Source organism: Neofelis nebulosa, chromosome 8 (assembly GCF_028018385.1).
Source record: "Neofelis nebulosa isolate mNeoNeb1 chromosome 8, mNeoNeb1.pri, whole genome shotgun sequence".
Classification (NCBI taxonomy): domain Eukaryota; kingdom Metazoa; phylum Chordata; class Mammalia; order Carnivora; family Felidae; genus Neofelis; species Neofelis nebulosa.
This window is the reverse complement of record NC_080789.1, coordinates 142,328,877-142,350,703: the sequence shown is the minus strand read 5'-3', so window position 1 is coordinate 142,350,703 and position 21,827 is coordinate 142,328,877. Positions and strand designations below refer to the sequence as shown.

The following is a 21,827-nucleotide window of genomic DNA, read 5'->3' as shown; positions in this document are numbered from 1 at the left end:
AGGTTTCCAAATGGAGTGTGCACACCCAACTGGCCATGAGACCCTGTCCTGTCCTTGGGAGTCACTGACAAGGCCGCAGGTTTCCACCTATTCTTGTTTTTAGGTAAAATGAGGCCCAACACTGCCCTAACACCAGCTGTGAGAAGTCTTCCTAGGCTCTCGGATTGCCTGCTTATCAAAAAGAAATAAACGTATGTATGTGTCTATGATTTAGTTGCAAAGTCTGGCTCAAGACTGCAAGAACACAAGTGGAAGGAAGTTTCTGAGTGTCCAGTGCACATAAAAGTTACTTTGGGAATAAGATTAAGGAAAGGTTTACCTGGAAGAAGTTATTTAGGAACTACAGAACACACAAGCCAATCAAGTACTCTGTAGAAGTACTCTTTACCCAAGATTTACAGTAAGAGCTATAATTTTAAACACTCTGGTTATGGCTTGTGATGGTTCCACTTAAGATTTTTCAATGTTTAGACTTTACAATGACGCAAAAGCGATATGCATTCAGTAGAAACAATTCCTTGAATTTTGAATTTGGATCTTGTCCCGGGTAAGCGGCATGTGGGATGATGCCCCCTCACGAGTGGCTGTCAGCCCCGCGATCACGAGAGTGACAACGGATGCACGGACAATGACAATCGTCCGCGCCCACACCACCACTCTGCTCCTCACCGCGAGCGCAGGATTCAGCCCACTACGTGAGACAGTCAACACGTCATCATCAAACAGGCGTGGCGTTAAGGACTCTGCCCAAACCTAGGCTGAGGTAAGTGCTCTGAGAACGTCTAAGTAGACCCGGCTAAGCGGTGAGCGCTCAAGGTTAGGGCACTGGATGCACTTACCACTTATGGTATTTAGGGAGGATTTTGGAGGGATTTGACCCCACCGTAGGTTGAGGAAGATCTGTAGATGTGACGTTGTAACAAGTTCAGAAAGAAAACAGCCAGGAGGTGAGGCACATGCTATGGGGCAGAGACACGGGGCCGGCTACATGCCTTGGACAGATTTATTAATTAATCTAGAACTCTCATTTTCTATGTAAGTCAAATGAAAATGACATTGCCTAGTTCACTGGTTTCTCTGAAGATCAAGTTTAAAAGTGTGCAAATGCTTAGCTCCTAAGAAGCTCTCGATGTAATTTATCTCACTATTATATTTCATATTAATATTAAATATAAAAAATTAACAAATATGAAGTGTACAGCCAAATGTCAGAAAAGCCAAATTCTAGCTTATTCATCACCCCAATAAAAAATTCACTGAGAAATCTGTTGTGAACTTAAAAATGCAGAAATCTAGAGGGCCATCATCAACGACCACGGCCAGATGCTCTTCTGGAAGAACCACGTATTCTGGTATCACCCATGAAGCATGGAAGCAACCTGTGTGTGAAGACCAGGGCACTGGCTGTGGTTTGCCACCACCGTTATTCTTGACCGTGTGTAAAATCGCTGGCCTCTGGCCTCAGCGTCCGTCCCGCACAGCAGTCCGCACATGGCCCTTAGTGCCCCAGCACCGACTCTGCCTTTCCCCCACAGTAGGTTCCACTGGGGCCAAATGCTGGTTTTAAATCTCTTAACTACAGTCCCACCTAACTGTCAACAAGGACAAAAACCAAACACTCAGATAGGAAATGAAAAACACCCGCAAACCCTGTCCTACTCAAGAGACATTTTGTTCCTAAAACAACGAGAAAGTTATGATAATCACTAAAACAACAGCAACAACCATTTAACATGTGTTTTTGAGGGGTACCTGGGTGGCTGAGTGTCCGACCTCGGCTCAGGTCACGATCTCATGGTTCGTGGGTTCAAGCCCCATGTCGGGCTCTGTGCTGACAGCTCAGAGCCTGGAGCCGGCTTCTTGGATTCTGTCTCCCTCTCTCTCTGTCCCTCCCCTGCTTGTGCTCAGTCTCTCACTCTCAAAAAAAAAAAAAAAAAAAAAAAAAAAAAAAGGTTAAAAAAAAAAATCTAATGTGTGCTTTTGAAATGTTTCAGCTGATCAGGACCATCTTCACCAAGAATGTTTTTTTAGGAACTCAGCCGACAGGTCCCACGTGATCTCAAAGCCTGCACGCTGACCCTCACTCAAAGAGATCACCTTTTGTGGTGGAAAAGCCACGGACTCTATTCAAGGACTGAGGACACATGAGGGTTTCCCTCTCCACAATACAAAACATGTGACCTCTCCAAGCTCAAAGAATAACTATGTTCATGTTTTTAAAGTCTCCCTCTGACCTTGTTAAACAAACAAATGCTACTATTTACACTTTATCTTTCCTCCTGTGAGAAGTGTCTCCAGCTAGGGAAGCACGAAGCTCACAGATACCTCCTGATTCTCCAAATTCACGTCACACGAGGCCCACTCCTCAAAGACCCCAACTCTGCGCATCAGGAACATCAGGACGATACTCAGCAAACAGTTTTTAAAGAGAAACTCAATTTCTGATTATTTAATACTTCCAGAAAAACAGCAAGTCTGGGGAGAATCCATTCTGTGCTTGGTTCAGACTTTGGCACTTCCCGAAGCTGCTTCCTCCGGGCACCCCCAGGACAGTCCCGCAGGCTGGCCAGACCCACTGCCCCTCGGGAGCCAGTGACAAGAGCTTGGTGAGGCCACCCCATCACCGCGCGTGGTGCTGTGGCAGGAGGAAGCTGGGGATGGCCTCATCCCAGGCTCTGCTTGGAACCTTCCCAAACAAGAGAAAGGGGACAGAACGGGGCCCCAGAGACGAGATGACCCACAGGAGCTCAGCATTCCCTGGCCGGGCCACTGGATATGTGCTGCTGCAGGCAGTGAGGGTCACCTCAGGAGAACCAGGCCAGTGGCTGCTTGCCTGCTGGCTGGACGCCACCGCCCCCAGTCTCTCCACAGACCACAGGCCACTGCAGGTGTGCAGCTTGTAATAACCACTGTGGAGACCCGCTCAGGTCTCCAGAATCAAGAATGCGTCCAACTGTACAGAGGCCAGGAGGGAGCAGCGAGGTGTGTGGATGCCGGCAGCTATGTCCTAGAGCTGAGACGCCAGAGACAAGGTTACACGGGGGACCAAGTGGGGACTCGGTGTTTCCATCCGCTTCACGACAGAGCCCTTCTGTGAACAGGCAACGTATGATTGCTGCCATCATCGGCTTCAAAACATTGCATTTATCAGCAATCGTGAATACTGACTGTTCCCTGGGACTTTGTACCAGGTACTCAAAAACAATAAAAAATTTTATCAGGAAGATTTTGGGCCAAATCTGTTTTCAGAATGAATTCTATGTTAAATTATGAAATGCTTAATGAACATCTGAACGAGGAGATCACATGAGGTTCACCTGAAATGCATCGTGAAATGCCTATTTATCGCCAAGCTTTGATTTGAAGAATAGAAATGGAAAAATAATATCCTCCAAAGGATATCAGCCAGCACAGCTATCATCTCAAACTATGACTGCTGGTGTGTACTTCAGGATAAATTATAGACACAAAGTTAAGACCACAAGCTGAAGGTGCGTCTCAGCACAGTGGGAGAGCTCTGTTAGGATACGGAAAAAATGAAGGTGTCTCTGGAGACCATTTAATAACCGGGACTTCGACACTGCAGGACTGTGGCCAGAAGCTGCAGGACTGTGGCTTGTTCTTTGGGGTTCAGCACAGAAGACACCAGCCCTCACAAGTCCCAGCTCATGCTGCCTTGCAACGAGGAAATGAGAGAAAACCATGGACCGAGCTGTGTCAACACCCAAGGAAAGATACAGCGGGATAAAAGAATCTGTCACCACTCACACCTTACTTCACTATTGGAAAAACTTCCCTTTTTGGGGGGACTATTAAAAAAGACAAAGAGGAGAGGATGACACACATATTTCTGGAGGTTTTTTTTTCTTGGGAATTCCTTAACCATTATGCCAGGACTCAGAAAAGTAGGCAGAGTAATTTGTAAGAATCCAGAAGATAAGGCAGTATACTGATGTGAAAACAAAACCATTAGGTATGATCTGATTTTAAGTTTCCTAGGACTCCTAACTAATTTTATAATTTTTGAATGTTTATTTATTTTTGAGACACAGAGTGCAAGCAGGGGAGGGGTAGAGAGAGAGACACACAGAATCTGAAGCAGGCTCCAGGCTCTGAGCTGTCAGCACAGAGCCCAACATGGGCCTTGAACTCCTGGGAGATCGTGACTGGAGCTGAAGTCAGATGCTCAACCGACTGAGCCACCCAGGAGCCCCTAGGATTCTAATTTCAAAAATGTTGTTCCACTGGCCTTCTACCACTTTAAATGAAAATAAAATTATTACCACAACCTGAAAAGAAGCTGGTCTAGCTCTGATCGGACTTCATAAAGTGGCCCCACAGCCTAAAGGTCCATCATTATGTTTGTAAGTGATGCAAAAAGGAACAGTCCCACCACACACTGCCCCGCACTTGGGCTGGTACAGACCCAGCATGGATGACAACCATCACGGTGGCAATGACCCCGGGATGAGGGCAGGGACTCTGCGCACAGAGGGTGCTTATGAAGAACACTTTCACCAAGGCTTTTTTTCCCACTGTGCAACGGAGAGTTTACAGATAGACTTTTCCATCCCCTCAGAGAACCATCCTTGTCTTCTACGAAAAGGCACAAACGAGTAAGGAAATTGCAAAGCACAAAGCTGGACAGGATGTGACGGAGTCGGAGCCCAAGCCCAGGACTGCTGACCCAGCGTGGTGAGGACGCCCATCACCGCGGACTCCCCACCACGATGCAAGGGGATGTCCTCCCAGGCACCAGCACACTTCGCATTAGCACATCTACCTGCCCTGCAGAGTGCAGGAACGGTGACCGTCTGTGTGAGGAAGAACCATTAGAACACGCGTGCCTGGGGTTTGTGTGGTTTAAGTGCACCAGGCTGCCTCGGGAAAGGGATGCTGCTGCCAAGGGTGGGGAAATGCATTCCTACAAAACTGTTTTGACCCATCTTCAGTGGAGAAAGGGATCTGGCTGGAGCACCAGGGGTAAAGCTGTTCTTATAAGGAGCACAGGGCAGAGACCTCCAGATTCCCTGTGTCCAGGAACAACCCCAAGTCACCAGGGCTCAGCTACAGCAGAGAAGGGAGTCCCGTGAGGCTGGCGCGGACTGGATCAAGTCTAAATGGCAAGTTTTTACCAGGTAATTTAAACAATACAGTCACTTCTCAAAAACATGGCTGTTTTAGCGAGCTACATTTCAGGCTGAAAACATACACACAAACCATCTAAGGAAACCAAAATCATTTCCCTGTCAATAAAAGCAACTTGCCGAGGGGCGCCTGTTGAGCATCTGACTTCGGCTCAGGTCATGATCTCGTGGTTTGTGGGTTCGAGCCCCACATCGGGCTCTGTGCTGACAGCGTGGGGCCTGCTTGGGATTCCGGGTCTCCCTCTCTGCCCCTGCCTTGCCTGCACTCGGTCTCTTTTAAAAATAAATAAAAACATTTCATCATTCATTTCCTTCTTCTGATAAAAAAGGAACTACAAAGAAACATCTACTGTTAAACCACACATACAAAATTCGGAGATTAGCAAGGGCTTGAGAGCTTTCCCCAGTCCTTCGGAAAATAATAGGTAAGAGCTACTCCAAACAGAATTTATAAAAATTTAGAAAAATATCGTTTATTTTTGGTTTCCACAGAGTAACACACCACAGCCCTTAAAAATTTTAAGTTAAAAAAAAATTTTTTTTTAAGTTAGGAACTGTACTTTTTCTAGTACTAAAATGGAGAAAGACTGCCTTTGCCAGGGATAAGGTGCAGGCCGTGGCTGGGCACTCGATGTCCGACGGTGCTGGGCTGAACCCTGCCCATGCGTTACCGCGGCCGGTCCTCACAAATGCGTGACAGAGGCAGCAAGAAACGCCCTAGTCTGAGAGCCCTGCAGGTCAAGGGCAGGAGGGGTCTCCAGACCCTACTCTCCTGCTTGGTCCCCACAAATTCTGAGCAACAGATCTTTGACCTGAAAGGATGCTCTGTTCTGCCTTTTCAATATCTTTTATTACAGGGTTAAAAAAAAAAAAAAAAAGTTAAAAGTCTTACGGTCATTAAAATGACTGGGTATGACCTCCATTACTGGCCGAATTCCAAAGTGGCAGATAACACCGTTTTTTTCTACTTTCTAAGAGTCTAACAAACTTCAAATAGAATTAATGTAACACCAGGGCACCTGGGGGCTCGATCTTACAGTCCTGAGTTCGGGCCTCACACGGGGCTCTGCTGATAGTGTGGAGCCCACTTAGGATTTTCTCTCTCTCTCTCTCTCTCTCTCTGCTCCTTCCCTGCTCACTCAGGCACGTAAGCTCTCTCTCAAAAAAAAAATAAAAAAAAAAATAAAAAAAAAATTAATAATTAAAAGAAAGATTTAATGTAACACTAACTTGGGTATATTTTGCCCTGACTCTGAAGTTGTAAAGGGAATTTTTGTAACAGAAAAGTCTTTCTGCCACTGCCTTGCTTAACAGCAGCTTAGTTAAGTGGTCTAAAACAAAGGAGAGGGTCAAAATTCTCCCGAAGGTCATACAGCTATAAACGTGAGACAGGTGCCCTCTGCTCCCAGCCTGGCACAGTCAGGGTCTCCTTGGCAGACGATTACCTCCTGGAATCCCTTCAGCCACTTTCACGCGGCTCTTAGAGACACTGCAACCTAAACCGAAAAGCGCGCTTCCTGAGCAAACTACATGAATCTAAGTAGCCAACGACTCTCGACGTGACCCAGGTGATGCCAGGCACAGACAAGAGCACCTGGCACATCGTGGACGTCCTGCGCTCGCTCCGCCAACCAGGGGTGGCACCTCACACAGCCGCATGGCCGCGACGCGGTTCGAACACGTGCAGACGTGAGGCCTCAAAGATTCTAGATCCTCTGCTGCCTACAGTTCTCCAGCACTGTGCAAACCCTCCCTCCTCCAGAGAGACCCACTGAGCAGGGACGCCGGGGTGCTCCCACCCACCGAGCAGGGAGGCCGGACGCCCTCCGTTGAGTAACAGGGGTGTTGATTTACATCAACGACACTCGCCACAGAACAAGGACCGAGTGTCGTCTCCTCAGCGTCTTCTGTACTTAATACGATTTTTAAAATGCCACTAAGAGCAGCGTGTGTGCAGACGTGTGACTGCGTGTGTGCGTGGGGACCAGGTTACTCCTCCAGCAGCAGCAATACGGTTTCTCTCCTGCACGGCACGCTGTTCTACCGTGTCGCTGTTGACGGGCTCGTGGAGACGCCTGGCCTCCTTCAGGGTCCGGTGGGGCATCGTGCGGGTGGGCCTGCTCCCACCGCCGTCCACAGGCACCCCAAGCCCTTCCACTCAGCCAGCCCTGCCCACCTGCAGGCCCGCCTCGCGCCTCCGGCTCCCAGCGCATGTTATACACGTCTGCGCCCACGCAGCTCGCCCTCCGAGCCCGCCTGTTTGCTGAGGACTTCCTGTTTATCTGGTCTCCTTAGCACCTAAACTGTGCTTGACACACTAATTATTCACCACAGTTTGTGGCCGATTTAAACAAATGAAGCACGTGGTGTCTCTGAATTAAAGGATAAAGGCCTGCTTACTTAAGACACATCCTGTTACCAGACAAAGAGGATTTTTTTCAGTATGCATAGTACCAACTGGGTGGTTTACTCGACAGGAACCGATGCTTCGGAAGCTCTGACCCGTCACCCGCGGTTCCCAAAGCGCCTCCACCGTGCCCTGGGCTCCGCTTCCCACGCTCACCGCAGCTCGCCCGCGATCGGACCGACCACAGGGCTGTAAAGCTGACACACAGACACACAGACTCTTGAACGCTCCGCTCTTCTGAACTGCAACGTCAGCAGAGCCCAACCCAAGAAGCAGGAATGGAAACGCCAGGCTCCAGACACTTGAGTGTTCTACATCCCAGAGAATTTTCAAAAAGCCAAAAACAATCCCCACACGGGAAAAAAAAAAAAAAAAACATTGGGATGAACACCTTCAAAAGCGTATTCGATCATTAATGGGCAGCCGCCAGGTGGTAAAGCTGGTTCAAAGAACATTTGGGGAATTACTTACAGGCACTTGGGACAATGACGGTGGCCTCAGAGGGCCGGCTAGATGGGGCAGAGGCTCGGGTCAGGACACAAACCAGATGTGTCGCTACCGGAAAAAACGCGCGAGTGACGGAAACGTCCCTCCTGGCCTTTCGTCGGCAGCGACTAACACTGGGCCAAACCAAGCTTGGATTATCAAGCCACGAGTGGGCCTGTCACATGTGTCCCGCCCCACCCGACAAGCACGCTGCTCCCCTCTGCCACATTCTCAAGCTCTGGCCGACTTTTCTCAGCGTCCGGCAGGAAGAACTGTGCTCCACTCAATACGTAAACCAGCCGAGCTGGGCTGGGGCTCCTATTTGATTTTGAAAGGAGAAAATACACTTTATTAAAAACTAAAAAACAGAAGGGGCCTAGCAGGATCGCTTTAACCCAGGGTCACAGATTCCCTGACGGTGCATTTGCCGCCTCGTGATCCACGTTGGGCTTGGGGATGGGACCCGACGCACCCCCCAGGGCTAGACCACGTGGCTTCCACTTTGGCCAGGACACCGGCCCAGGGAGCCATGTGATGGCACGCGGGGAGGGCCACAGCCACAGCCGCCAAGCCGCCGCACAAGGGACTCTCAGCCACAGGCGTGGAGGGAAGCGGCCTCCAGGTGGCTCTGGGCCCCAGGTCTGCCCACGCCCAGCTGTGGCCCCAGACGTCCCGAGCAGTGACACATCAGTAACCACTGGCGGGTGGGGAGCTCCCACGGGGAGCAGCGGCCGTCACCTCCCGCGTTGTAGGGCAGGCCTGCAAGTCCCCACTGAAGGCAGCAGGGTCTGCGGTCTGCACCCCCAAGGCTCCAGAGCTGGAGCTGCCACTCTCTCCAGGGCAAAGCTTACCCAAAACCTGGCTCCACTGAGCAGCGTCTACACACGTGTGCAATTACAGTAGGTGAAAATGGGAACGGCCAGGGTGGGTCGGGGTTGCGATCCCGGCAGCTTCGAGGTCTCTTTGGATGGCCCTTGGGGTTACAGGGTCCAGTCTACCGGCTCCGGGGGCTCCGAAGCTGGGACAAGAACCACTCCCTGGTTTAGTTTTACTGGAATCAGCTCACGACTGACTCCCGTTCAGAAGGCTGTGCGTGACACTTTGCACCCCACACCCTGGAGCCAGAGTCACACATGAGGTCAGTGAGGACAACCCCGGCCACCTCAGGGACGACAGACAGACATGCACACCGAGCGCTAACAGCGGGGCGATAGGCAGGTGGCGGCCGGCCAGCTTCTCTCTGGAGAAGGATCCGGAACAGCGCTAAGCGGCTGCTTTCCCCACAGGGCCCGGTTCTGCTGAGCTGACAGGCCCAACTGGAATCGAGGCTCTGGATCAGCTCACTACCTGGATGAAGAGCTTTCAGAATTCACTTCGACCCTCAGAATGGGGGCCACATGCAGCTTTCTCCTGCACACACCTCCTCTCTCACAGGGAAAAGAAAAATCAATCGGGAGAGAACGCAAAGGCCATAAAATACAGCCACCAATTTAAACATTAAAATTTAATAACACTCCGAATCGAAGACGAGTTAAATTACATCTCCAAACCTCTAAAAGCAGCTCAGGCTGTGCAGGGAGGGAGGCCATGTCTGCGATTGCGGGGCTAAGGGACGCACTCACATGCCCCTGGGACGGGACGGAGGCGGCCCACACGGAGCCCTCCCTCCCTCCCAGCCATCCGATGGGTCTGTCGGGAAGAGGCGCGTGTGCGGGCCACGAGCACGGGGGAGGAGACCCCTGCCCACCCACACCCGCCCCAGCATGATAGCCACACGGAGGAAACGAGTCGCTGGCTCTCAGCTCGCAGGCGAGCTCGCCAGGAGCACCACTGGGAGCGCGGCCCGCCATGGCGCAGAAAGAGAAACCAGCAAACGCCACTCACTCTCCCCCAAGGGATCATCCAGCCATGCATTCCAGCCTCCACCTAGGTGAAGCCGGTTCCTTCCCAGCACCAATGGCACGGGCGGGACCCCGAATGTGGCCCACCTCCCCTGCAGAAGCGTCTGCTTGGAGAGGACACTCGGTTCCAGGCTGACACCCAGTTGTGCACTCCTGCTCCCCAGCGAGAAGAGCAGGACACGTGGCACCAGGGAGGAGGCTGAGGGAGGACGTGGCCTTGCCACAGCTCCCACCAAGCAGCCATCAGGACGACTTAGCCATCTGAGGCCACAGCCACTTGCCAACAAGGGCCCGATGACTCCAGCGGCCGACGGGCCGTCCTCACGAGGCCGAGGAGGTGGTCGATGGTCCAGCACCAAGAGAACCGGATGCTGACGACACCCAAACCCACCCTGAGGAAGGCCTGAGAGGACACAGGATCACACCTCCGCAGGAACTGGGGTTCTCAACCCTCATCTTGAAGTAAGGCTCAGGCCTCAGCCTGTTTTAACCGCCAGAAAAGTCGGACAGCCACGGATCATTCACGGTGTTTGTTAGGGACCTACTTTCTCCCAGAGCATCGTGCTGCAAAACACTGGTGACACGACCCCTACCCGGGGCACCCAGCAGATGCCCAGGTGAATCCAGATAACATGACAAGTGAGGCGTGGGAGGTTCTAATAGGAAATCCCACAGACATTTGGGCCTATCACGTCCACAAGACAAGGGAAGTCCTTAAAGTAGAGATGTTAGAGGGGAACCTAGGGGGCTTAGTCGGTTAAATATCAGACTCGATTTTGGCTCAGGTCATGATCTCACAGCTGATGGGATCGAGCCCAAGTCGGGTTCTGTGCTGACAGTGCGAAGCCTGCTTGGGATTCTCTCTCTGCCCTGCCCCTGCTTGCTTGCGCTGTCTCTCGAAAATTTTTAAAAATTTTTAAAAAACCATAGATGTTATAGAGTCTTTGTGTTCCCCCTAAACTCCTATGTGGAAACTTAACGCCCAGGTGATGATGTTAGGAGATGGGGTCTTTGGGAAGGGAGGGGGGTTTGAAGGTGGAACCTCCATGATGGGATCAGTGTCCTTGTAAAAGAGGCCCCAGGACGCTCCCTCGCCTCTTTGCCATGTGAGGACCCAGGAGAAGATGCTGTGAACCGGGAAGGGTCCCCACCGGACACAGAATCTGCTGGCGCCTGGACCTTGAAGCCTCCAGAGCTGTGAGGAACCAGTTGGTTTCTGAGCCCATCTGTGGTGTTGGGTCCCAGCAGCCTGAGCTGAGACAAGAGGGAACCTGAGAAGACACAGGATAAAACAGCATCCTCTTAGGGATTCGGACGATAACAGAATTTAGGAGAACACCAGAAAATCCTCGCTTAAAGAAACGTCCAGCCTAACGTAAAGGGAGCTGCCCAGCATGTGTGTGAGTACAGGGGAGCATCCGTCACCCGAGTCAGGATGTTCCTGAAAAACTGGACCTGAATTACATCGAGCAAATAGCATCCAAATCTCTCTCAGCGCGACTGCTTTTAATTACCCTAGAGTGCATAATTCCATAAAACCAACAACCACAGCCTTATTAGCTCCACAGGCCATGGGTCTGGCTTCAATGGCATACGTCCCAAAGCCCTGTTTGCTGCAGTGGGGCCAGGGAACTGAGCCGGGTCAGCGCCCAGGGAGGCAGGAAGCCGGCCCGAAGCCTGTGCTTCTCACATGGCAACACCCTCACGTCCCTGGGCTTGCCAACGCCGTCCCAGGCAGGTCTGAGAAGACAGTCATCCACACGTGAGGAGTGTGGCAAAGTGCATTCATCAGGGGTAGCACCAACGGCAAGACCCGAGGATGAAAAAACCCCGACCCTTGAAAAATGACCTTGACCCACACCTCAATACACATAAACACACCTAAATCACCACATTAAAACATTGGGGGAGAGAGGACGTTCACTGTTCATTTCGCATCACACATTTCTGTCACGTGAGAGGGGAAAGCAATTTGCCCAGCCAGAAAACAGGGTCTTTTAGAGACCCAAAAGGCCCCTGAGACACTATGGCCTTGAAACCAAGAGGGCAGGGCGATCACAGCATGGATGGGACAGAAATGGCCCTGCCACCCTGGTGATGGCTCAGCAAAGTGGCACCACACTCCATCCTTAGTAGGGTCTGTCTGCCATCGCTTCTTCAGTTCTTTTTAGGTTTCCACCTAATTAGCTCTGAACCATCTCCAGGAGGGAATGAGAATTCAATCACCTGAGCCTCTCTTAACAGGTAAACAAAAGGAAAGCACCGAACTCAAGCTTCTGCAAAGGCTGAGAACAGGGTTCCAGTACTGTATTGTCTTGTTAAAACCCCAAATTTCCTTCCAAACTGGTAGAGACTGGCATAAGATTAGAGCGCAAGCGTGTGTAAGACCCAGAAAGCCCAGAATGTAAAGGGGGAGTCGGGTCCATGGTGGTGAACTCGGTAGGGAACCTGAGGGTCCCACGTTCCTGCTGGGAGTTGTTGCTGCAGGCTGGACCAGAGACCCCGCTCTCAGCCCTCGGCTCGGAGGAACGAGACCACGCTGGACAAGGCTGCAAACGGGCCACCCCTGCAGTGAATCACGCCCTGGGGGGACTGTGTCCAAGCTGACGAAGTCACCTGTGAGCAGAACCCGCTTGGCTATATCATGCGTAGCCCATTCACCCACGTCGCTCCAAAAACTTTTCAAACTAGAACCCACAAAAACCTGTTCCTGTACGGAATATTTAGTAAACAGAACTTCACAAGTAAAATTCCTACTGTGGAAAACAGATTTTCAGGAGCTCTGATGAAATACAACACACACACATATCCAGCACATTTCCATCGCCTCTGTTCCCCATCCCAGACATGCCTGTTTCAGGGAACGCATGCGTCTCAAAATGCTAACATCTCATCCATTAATAGGAAGTCCCAGTCCTGTCCCACAAACCCACAAATGCTACCTGGAAGCTGGGGAAACCCAGGGGCTTGGGGATGGTCAAGAGCATGAATTCCAAAGCCTGACTGCCCGAGTCGTTGTGAAGCTTACACAAATTATCTGAATCTCCTAAGCTTTAATTTCCTTTTCAGTAAAATGTGGATGACAGTAGCTTCTTCCTGGGTCACAGGGTTAACACACAGCGTCAGCTGTCAACACACAACTCACTGGGGCTGCGCTAACAGAGCAGGCCATCATTATGTACGAAAAATCAACATCGAGGATTTAGCGAAAACCAAAAAGTCTTACACGTCTATAAAAATCATCAATCTTACCTTTGAGCTGTTAAGCAGCAAATACAGAGTTGTCCTGTGCATAGGCTCTAGTCTGACCACCCCCCAACCAAGCAGGAAAGCCCCCGCCCATCAAGCCTTCTCCATGTGACATCCCACAAACCACCCCCACTGATGCAGAAGGACAGACTAAGGGCCAGGACTGCAGCTTCAGGGTTTAAGCTAAAGGGGTTGAGTCTGAAGTCAGTGCTGTGCACTCAATGCACGTACGTGTCCCCAACAACCGGGTGAAGATGCTGTCTGCAGGGCTTAAGGTGCTGCATGCTGCCAGGGCCAAGGGCTGTGCGCCCACCCTCTCCCCAAGGAAACCTATGCCAAGACCCCTCTCAGCCAAGGCTCTGCATGTCCAGAGTGGAAAGGACCCTCCTGGAGGCAGGTGCAAGCACCCAGGCTTGCGGACCACTGCCAGGGACGACACCGAGGTGCTGGGGGTACCAAGACCCACACAGCCTCCTCGTGAAAGTACCAAAGCCACAGGGTCACCTTAGGCCAGTGCCACCTCACATGCACTGACTCACATGCACTGACCACAGCCCCTCCAACAGCACAGTCCGGTTTACCGAGTACTCCAGACCACTGGGCAGCCTGCGTCCCCTTCAACAGCCCCCATCGACAGCCCTCCCCCCAGTATTTGTGACTTTTCTTTCAATTCACCACATCAAAACATAAAAATAAAACTCCATACACAGTTATATTAAGGAAACAAGTTTTTTTCAAAAGTAACTTAGGGTAACTTTCACCAGAACTATTGCCATTGCTGTTAAAAGTGACTTTAAATTTGTTTCAGGGCACCTGGGTGGCTCAGTCAGTTTAGAGTCGTGACTCAGCTCAGGTCATGGTCCCAGGGTCCTGGGATCAAGCCCCACTTAGGAGACTTAAGATTCTCTCTCTGGCCCTCTCCCCCACTTGCACTCACTCGCTCTCTCTCTCTCTAAAAATAAATAGAAAGATGAAGATTTTAAAATTAAAAAAATAAAACTATGTTTTTTTATGCCATCTTCCCTTATCAACTAAGACTCCAGGAAAAAGAAAAAAATAGAATCATCACGAATTCCATTTTGTCATATTGGAAATACACATATTTCCTAAATATTACAAAGCAGTGATGAGCGAAACGAGAAAAATAAACAAGATACCTTGCATTCACAGATAAGAATATTGCGAAAATGTTCACGCTACACAAAAGCATCTATACTTTCAGTGTGATTATCAGAATCCCAATGCATTTTCCACAAATATAGAAAAAACAATCCCCAAATTTGTATGGAACCACAAAAGAGCCAGGATAGCCAAAGCAATACTGAGAAAGAAAATCAAAGCTGGATGCATCCCACTTCCTGATTGGAAGCTATGTTACAAAGCTGTAGCAATCTAAACAGTATGGCATCATCACAAAAACAGACACAGAAGATCAAGAAAACGGAATCAAGAGCCCGAAATAAACCCATGCACATACACCCAACTGTTCAACCAGGCACCAAGAATACACAATTGGGGGATGTATCGTCTCCTCAACAAATGGCGCTGGGAAAACTGGACGTCCACATGAAGAAAAATGAAGTTCGATCCCTATCTTACACTACGCACAGCAGTTAACTCAAAAATGGATCAAAGACCTAAAATGTAAAACCTGAAACTACAGTACTCCTAGAAGAAAACACAGGGAAAAGGTCCTCAACATTCATCTTGGCAACAGGTTTTTTGTTTGTTTGTTTTTTTTTAACCTGACACCAAAAGCAAAACCAAACAAGAGGACCACAAACTAAAAGCATCTGTGCTATGAAAGAAACAAGCAGCAAAATGAAGACAGCCCACGGAATGGGAGAAGATACTGGTGAGTCACCCATCCGATAAGGGGCTGATATCCAAAATACAGAAGGGACTCCTACCACTCAACTGCAAAAAAACAGTTAAGAATTGGGCAAAAGGCTTCAACAGACATTTCTTTTTCCAAAGAAGACATCCAGATGCCAACAGACACATAGATGCTTGACATCACTCTTCATCAAGGAAATACAAATCAAACCCACGATGAGGTACCACCTCATACCTGTCAAAATGGCTAAGCTCAACAACACAAGAAACAAGTGTTGGTGAGGATGCAGAGAAAGGGGAGCCGTCTCGCACTGCTGGTAGGAATGCAAACTGGTGCGGCTGCTCTGGAGAACAGTGTGCAGGTTCCCCAAAAACTTAAAAACAGAACTACCCTATGACCCTGCAATCCCACATCTGAGTGTTCCTCTGAAGGAGGTAAAAACACGGGGTCTAAGACATCTGTGCCCCAACACTCCCTGCAGTATTATTCACAGAAGCCAAGAGTCCATGAAGGGGTGACTGGGCACATACACGGTGGAATATTATTCAGCCATAAAAAGGAGATTCTGTCCTTTGCAATAACATATATAAACCTGGAAAATGTTGTGCTAACCAATACAAGCCAGACCGAGGAAGGCAACCCCTGGATCATCTCACCCTCTATGTGGACTCTAAAAAAGCAAAACTCAAATAGAGATGCGTCCTCTCTTTCTATGGTTTTGTCTTTTCCAGAATGCCATGTAAATGGGATTTTACAGAATGTAATGTGTGAGACCGTATTCTTTCATCCAACACCAAGCCTTTGCGAATCATCCAAGCTGCCGTGTCAATAACTTGTTTCATTTGGCAGCGGGGTAGTTAGGATTCCACGGTCTAGATGGCCGTACCACAGTTGGCCTGTTCATCTCTCTTCGGCAACTACGAACGGAGCTTCTGTAAGGGCTCCAGGACAGGTTTCTGTTGGGGAGACATCCAGGCGCAGACCGCCGGGTCGCAGGTGAAGCACATGTTCACTTTTGTAAGAAAGTGCCGTTTCTGGAGCGGCCGTGCCAGCCTGAGTTCCCACCAGCAGCAACCACACATACCAGTAGCCCCATCCTCGCCAGCACTCGGTACCGGCCGTGCCTCCGTCCCAGCCACGCTTCGGCACGTAAAAGCGTCACGCCCTGGCTGTCATGTGCCTCTCTGTGGGACTGGTCATGGCCAACAGTTCCTGTGCTTATGTCCTTATGTCCTTGTTGATCAAGCATCCATTCGAATATTCTGTGCAAATTATCTCATTTGTGTTCTTTGTATGGAACTGTAGGGTCCTTTACATATTCCGGGTGCAAGCCCTTCGTAGGGTGTGTGGTTTGTGGATACTTTCTCCCAGCGTGTAGGTGGCTTCTGCTTTTTTCCTTAACAATGTCTCTACAGAGCAGAAGTTTTTCGTTTTGGCGAACTACACTTAGGTTCTTCTTTTGTGAGCCGCCGTATTATGTCCAGAATGCTACCTTCAGGGTAAAAAGAGTTCCTCTGATGTTGTGTTCTGGAAGCTTTAGAGTTTTACATTGGAGCTATGACCCCATTACAGTTGACTCGTGGATATGGCACTTTTCACTTTGTTGCACATGGACGCCCGATGCTTCCTGCACCATTTGTGGAGGAGATACTCTGCTGTCCGCTGAACTGCTTTTGCACCTTGTCAGAAATCAATGGCCACATTTATGCGGGTCTATTTATAAACTCTATGCTCTATTGATCCATGTTCCTTCCTGAGTATATTATAATTCGCGACTTACTTTAGCAAGTGTCTCTTTGTGGGAAAAAAAAATAACATTATTGTCTGGAAGCAAAAACAAACTAATAACGCTCTACATGACATTACTCTTCTTGTAAGGAAGGTGCAAAGCCCTGAACACTTAGATGCCTTCATGGCTCTCAGGCACATACACATGTAAAACCTGAAAACATTTAGGGTGAAAGCAATTCATTTCAAAATAGCTTCCAAAGGCTATCAGCGTGGAGCCAGTTTCTCCGCGCAAACACCATCCATTCAGCAACAGCCTGAAAGTCATAAGGAACTACTCAAAATCTGTTAATTAAAATTATAATACGAACATATTCGCAGATGAAGACTGGGGGATCTATGCAGACTAGATCATAAACGCCTACAAGGACAGTACAGACAGGTCAGAAGCTGGGAGTGGCTTCCAGAGGAACCAACCTGACAGAGCAGGAGCACAGACACTGTCTCTAAACCGATCCTGAGAGTAACTTTATAAACCAAACTGGGGACCAGAGTGGTGGCCGAGGGCCTTCCCCCTGAAGGCCTCAGACCTGACGGCCTGTCCGGTCCCCTGAGAGGGCTTGACTGCTGGGACAAGAGCAACAACAAAAACAAGTAATTTATTGGGGGAAAGCATAGAACTAGCGTGTGGTGCTGTAAGGGCCTAGGACCGGACGCTGCCTTGGGGGATACATGGCCTCAAGACACAACATGCATACGGACACACAGCTGCTACCCAGCCCCAGAAAGGTGGGCATTACTGACGCCCACACAGTGCCGGCCTTCCCTTCCCTGGATGACGGCTCTGGATGGCAAGGCCCTCACTTCCTTCTAACCCAGAAGTCCAACGAGATCTCGGACACCGACCCTTCTCCCCAGAATGCTCTCCTTTAAAACCTAGCATGCCATGAGCTATGCACACGCCAGCCTGGAGGCTTCCCTATCTAGGACCAGCACCTCAGGCCCTGACCAGCTGAGAGAAGGGCTCATCAGTCCTTAAAGACACACACCGAGAGCGGCTCCTCACTATTTGTCCACGGTGTCCTGTCCCTGAGAGTCAGACGGGATGCTCCCCACGCCTTTGCCTTCACAGCGCCAGAAATTCAGTTAGAAATAAGAGAAGGAAGCTGGAAACTAGTAGGACACGAGAATGAAGTCTCCAGCAGTACGCGTCATCGTGAGGAAGCGCTTGGAGGGGGACCATTCCCGCCTCAAGAGAGTAGCATACACATCAGTCCACACCAACTGCTATCAAGATGCTGGTCTGGGAAACCCTCTACCCCATCGTCACCAACGCTGCACAGCAATGCCCCCTGCCCACTGCGCAGAGCCCGCGGGGCGGCCACGTTTCCGTAGCAAACATAACAAAGGGCACGCATCCCACGTGTTGTCTCTTTGGAAAGAGCCACCAGGGAACATTACACCATCTTCCAAGGAGTGAACGGCATGGCCCCAAACATCTCTGGAACTGTTCTTTTTTTTTTTTTTAATGTTTATTTATTTTTGAGACAGAGAGAGACAGAGCATGAATGGGGGAGGGGCAGAGAGAGAGGGAGACACAGAAATTGAAACAGGCTCCAGGCTCCGAGCTGTCAGCACAGAGCCTGATGTGGGGCTCGAATTCACGGACCGTGAGATCATGACCTGAGCCGAAGTCAGACACTCAACCAACTGAGCCACCCAGGCACCCCTCTGGAACTGTTCTTGACGCAACCTTTCCCTTCCAGTCCAAACGGCCCAAAACAAAATTCATAAAAATCTCTGCACTAAGAAAGACGTCAGGCATCTCCTTCTTTAACCATAAATCTTCACTGTTAGGGTAGGACGTAAAATAACAGGGTCCCCAAACCAGTGGCCCTTTGGCATGTTGTGTCTTGTGTCCAACAATGACACACCTTTGTTCTAAGAACTCTATTTTTATACAGAATCAAGAGTGAGACAAACTATCTCTGGTGACTTAAACTAGTGTCCCGGCTTGTAACGCATGGTGAATAAGCTGGACAAAGGGAACGACTGAAGGGAAAAAAGTAACTCAAAGTCTGACCCCTGAGGAAATCGGACTTAAAGATGGAGCAAGCGGCCAGTGTCGTGGAAATGACGGGAGCCCTGGTCGAGACTGCACCTACTCCTTGGGGCTGGTAACCGAGAGACAGCCTCTGAGCTGGCCTCTTGGAGTTCCCTCCACCTCCCTGGACCCGGGGGGAGGAAGGAAGTGGAGCCCCAAAGCCATTCTTCACCTCATCCTGCCCAACCGCCTCTGGCTGGGACCATCTTCCAGGAACTCCCCCCGGAAACAATGGCTCTCTGCCCTTGGCGCCCCAGCCCTGTTCGTCCTATTCTGGGGGCTCCGTGACCAGAATCCGTGACCAGGCCCCCTCCACCCCCACAGTCACCTGCAGGCACCTCTGGAGGCTCCGGTCACACAGTCACAACGCACACGCTGAGCCCAAGGGGCCAGAAGGAATCTGCCTCTGGCCCCGCTGGATCCGCCCAGACCTGGAGATGGTCATCGCCCTCCCATGTGCCTGTTCTTTGCTCCTTAGTCCCAGATCCCCAAGCTGAGCTCCAGGGACCCAGGAAGTCGTCTAAGAATGTCCAGGCTCAAGCTCTTACCTTTCCCTGGTCAAGATCAGCACTGCAACATGGATTCCACACGTTTTGTCATAAAAACAAAACAACGATCTCCATTTATCAGAGACCGTGCAGGTGCTTTGCATTATTAGTGTAACTGGTAAGCCAAGCGCACACCCACACTTGCATCTTTTAAAACTAGTCTCGGGCACCTGGGCAACTCAGTCGGTTGAGTATCTGACTTCAGCCCAGGTCATGATCTCACAGTTCGTGAGTTCAAGCCCCGCATCAGGCTCGCTGCTGCCACCCTGGAGCCCACTTAAGATTCTCTGTCCCCTTCTCCCCACCCCTCCCCCACTTGCCCTCTCAATAAATACATACATACATACATACATAAAACTAGTCTCATGGCTACGTTTTTCTTGATAGAACCAGATAGTTACCCATTTTGAGGACAAATAACCACACTTTTAAATTATTCTTAAAAACAAAAAATGCCATCGATGTGCACAGAAACTTCCAAATACCCAGCTGATCTGAGCCCTGCACATAAACAGAGGCTGGTGATGGAAGAGAACATCCCTTTTCATTTATTTACATTCCAGGTTGGAAAAAGCACAAAGTCCACAGGACAGAAAGGCAAATAAGACTCATCAGGCAAATAAAACTTGGGTTCAGCGGAGAAGCAGCATACTCCCCGCCCCCACATCTAGGGACTGCGGGACAGTGAGACTCAGAGGGTCATCAGAAACCTTCTCTGTGCTCAACAGTCCCTACAAGTTCAAGGCCACCTGAGGGGCAAACCACCAGGTCACGCAATGCAGAGGGACCATGTGGAGACATACAACACGCTGCTTACTGGGAAATTCTGGGCCACAAATGGTGAAGGTTCTGTGCAACTGATTTTTACATTTCATTCAAAAATTATGTGCCAGTCTTGGAGAAGAGCTAGAACACTATATTCAAATATAATTTTACATTTCTAGCAAAAAACACAGTGGTCACATAGGAAGAAGAAAAAACTAACAGGTCATATATTTGGGATATGAATTAAAATGCAGTTTCTTTCTGTTCTTAATGTGTAATTTCCAGGGGCGTCTGGGGGGTTCAAGTCGGTTAAGCGTCCGACTTCAGCTCAGGTCATGATCTCGTGGTCCCGTGATCACCGAGTCTCTGCAGAGAACTTAGGGTCTTCAGGAGAGTCACAAGAGGGTCCCCTAAGGACAGCAAGTGCTGCAGAAATCAAGCCCATGCCGATCCCCTAGAAGGACAGCCCAACTGTGGTGCATTTGGGGGTCAACCTCGGTTTCCCCACTGGAGGTCCACTCCATGGGAGAAGGTTCTGTTGTTCACCTGTGAACTTCCAAGGTCAAACGAGGGCCCACAGGGGTGACGGGCTGGGGGACAGTGTGTAGCAAGCCCTTCCGGCAGCAATCAAAACACCCCATTTATTACTGACAACAGTCATAGCTGAGTCACCGGTGCAGGAATGTGCCCAGCTCGGCTCATCACAGCTCGCTGTAACCAAGCAGCAGTGCACAAATCCTATACAGAATCTAGTAACGGTAACTGAAAGAGCTCACTGTATATAGTAAGATAACTTAAAAACTCCTGTCGCAGTTTGCAAGCACTAGCCAGGAATGGACGCGGTGAAGGTCATGGGCCACCTCAACATTTATAAGCAACACCCTTCCTCACAAAAGCCTTTTTTAACTGCACAAATTCCCAAATCTTCCTGCATCCACGTTTACATGAGGAAAAAAATTTAACAGGTATCATACAACCCAAGGAGAAACTTCCCATTTTAGACCCCACCCCGATCTGCACGGGCTCTTTGAGCAATTATTTCACACACGAGGGCGTGGGGAGACAAGAGGGGCCATTCCTGAGTATTCAGCGCTTCCTGACACGACGTCCTCAGCACTGGGAAAGGCCCCATCACAGAGTTAAGAAAACGAGTACAAAAATTAGGTATTTTCTCAAGATCACACAAGCGCTGAACCACGAAGCAGGGCCTTGACGCCCAGCTTTCTGGGGTCGGCTGCATTTACGCTATTCGGTGCCACTGACGCCATGAGAGATGGCCATCCTGGATCCTCTGGGCTTCAACACCCGGTGACCCAGAAGATGCTGGGGTATCTGCCCTGTAAACAGCCCTAAATCTGACACCGTACTTCCCGAGTATCAGCCACTTTGGGGCTGCCATGGAGAGGTGTCCGGGACCCGGTGGAGGGAGACTTCTCCACGCGTGGGATTGGGGGCGGCCAGGACGCAGGCTCTAGAATGCCGGGAAAGGAGTCCCACGGGATCCGCTCCAGGCGGGGCAGCCCCAGCTCTCTGGACAGGCTTCTGAGGGAGCAGGCATGTGTCCTCTACTGGAGTCACATCCGGAGCCAGGTACACGACTGCGGGGAAGACAGAGGCCAGCTGAAGACAGACCTTCCCACCCCTGCAGACACACA

General features: G+C 50.1%; 1 protein-coding gene across 10 annotated transcripts in view; it reads right to left on the bottom strand.

The window, feature by feature from the left end:
- The window catches only part of DIP2C (disco interacting protein 2 homolog C), a 416,980-nt gene that overhangs the window by 305,352 nt on the left and 89,801 nt on the right, over positions 1-21,827 (bottom strand). Inside the window, exon 1 of one of the 10 annotated variants that reach the window (XM_058682052.1) lies at positions 19,809-20,144. The exons of 8 other annotated variants lie outside the window; for them this stretch is intronic. In XM_058682052.1, coding sequence (XP_058538035.1) covers positions 19,809-19,866 — 58 coding nt within the window. In that variant the 5' untranslated portion in view covers positions 19,867-20,144. Of the gene's footprint in view, positions 1-19,808; positions 20,145-21,827 lie in introns of those variants that run through there. One more of the 10 variants, XM_058682055.1, reaches the window with a different exon arrangement.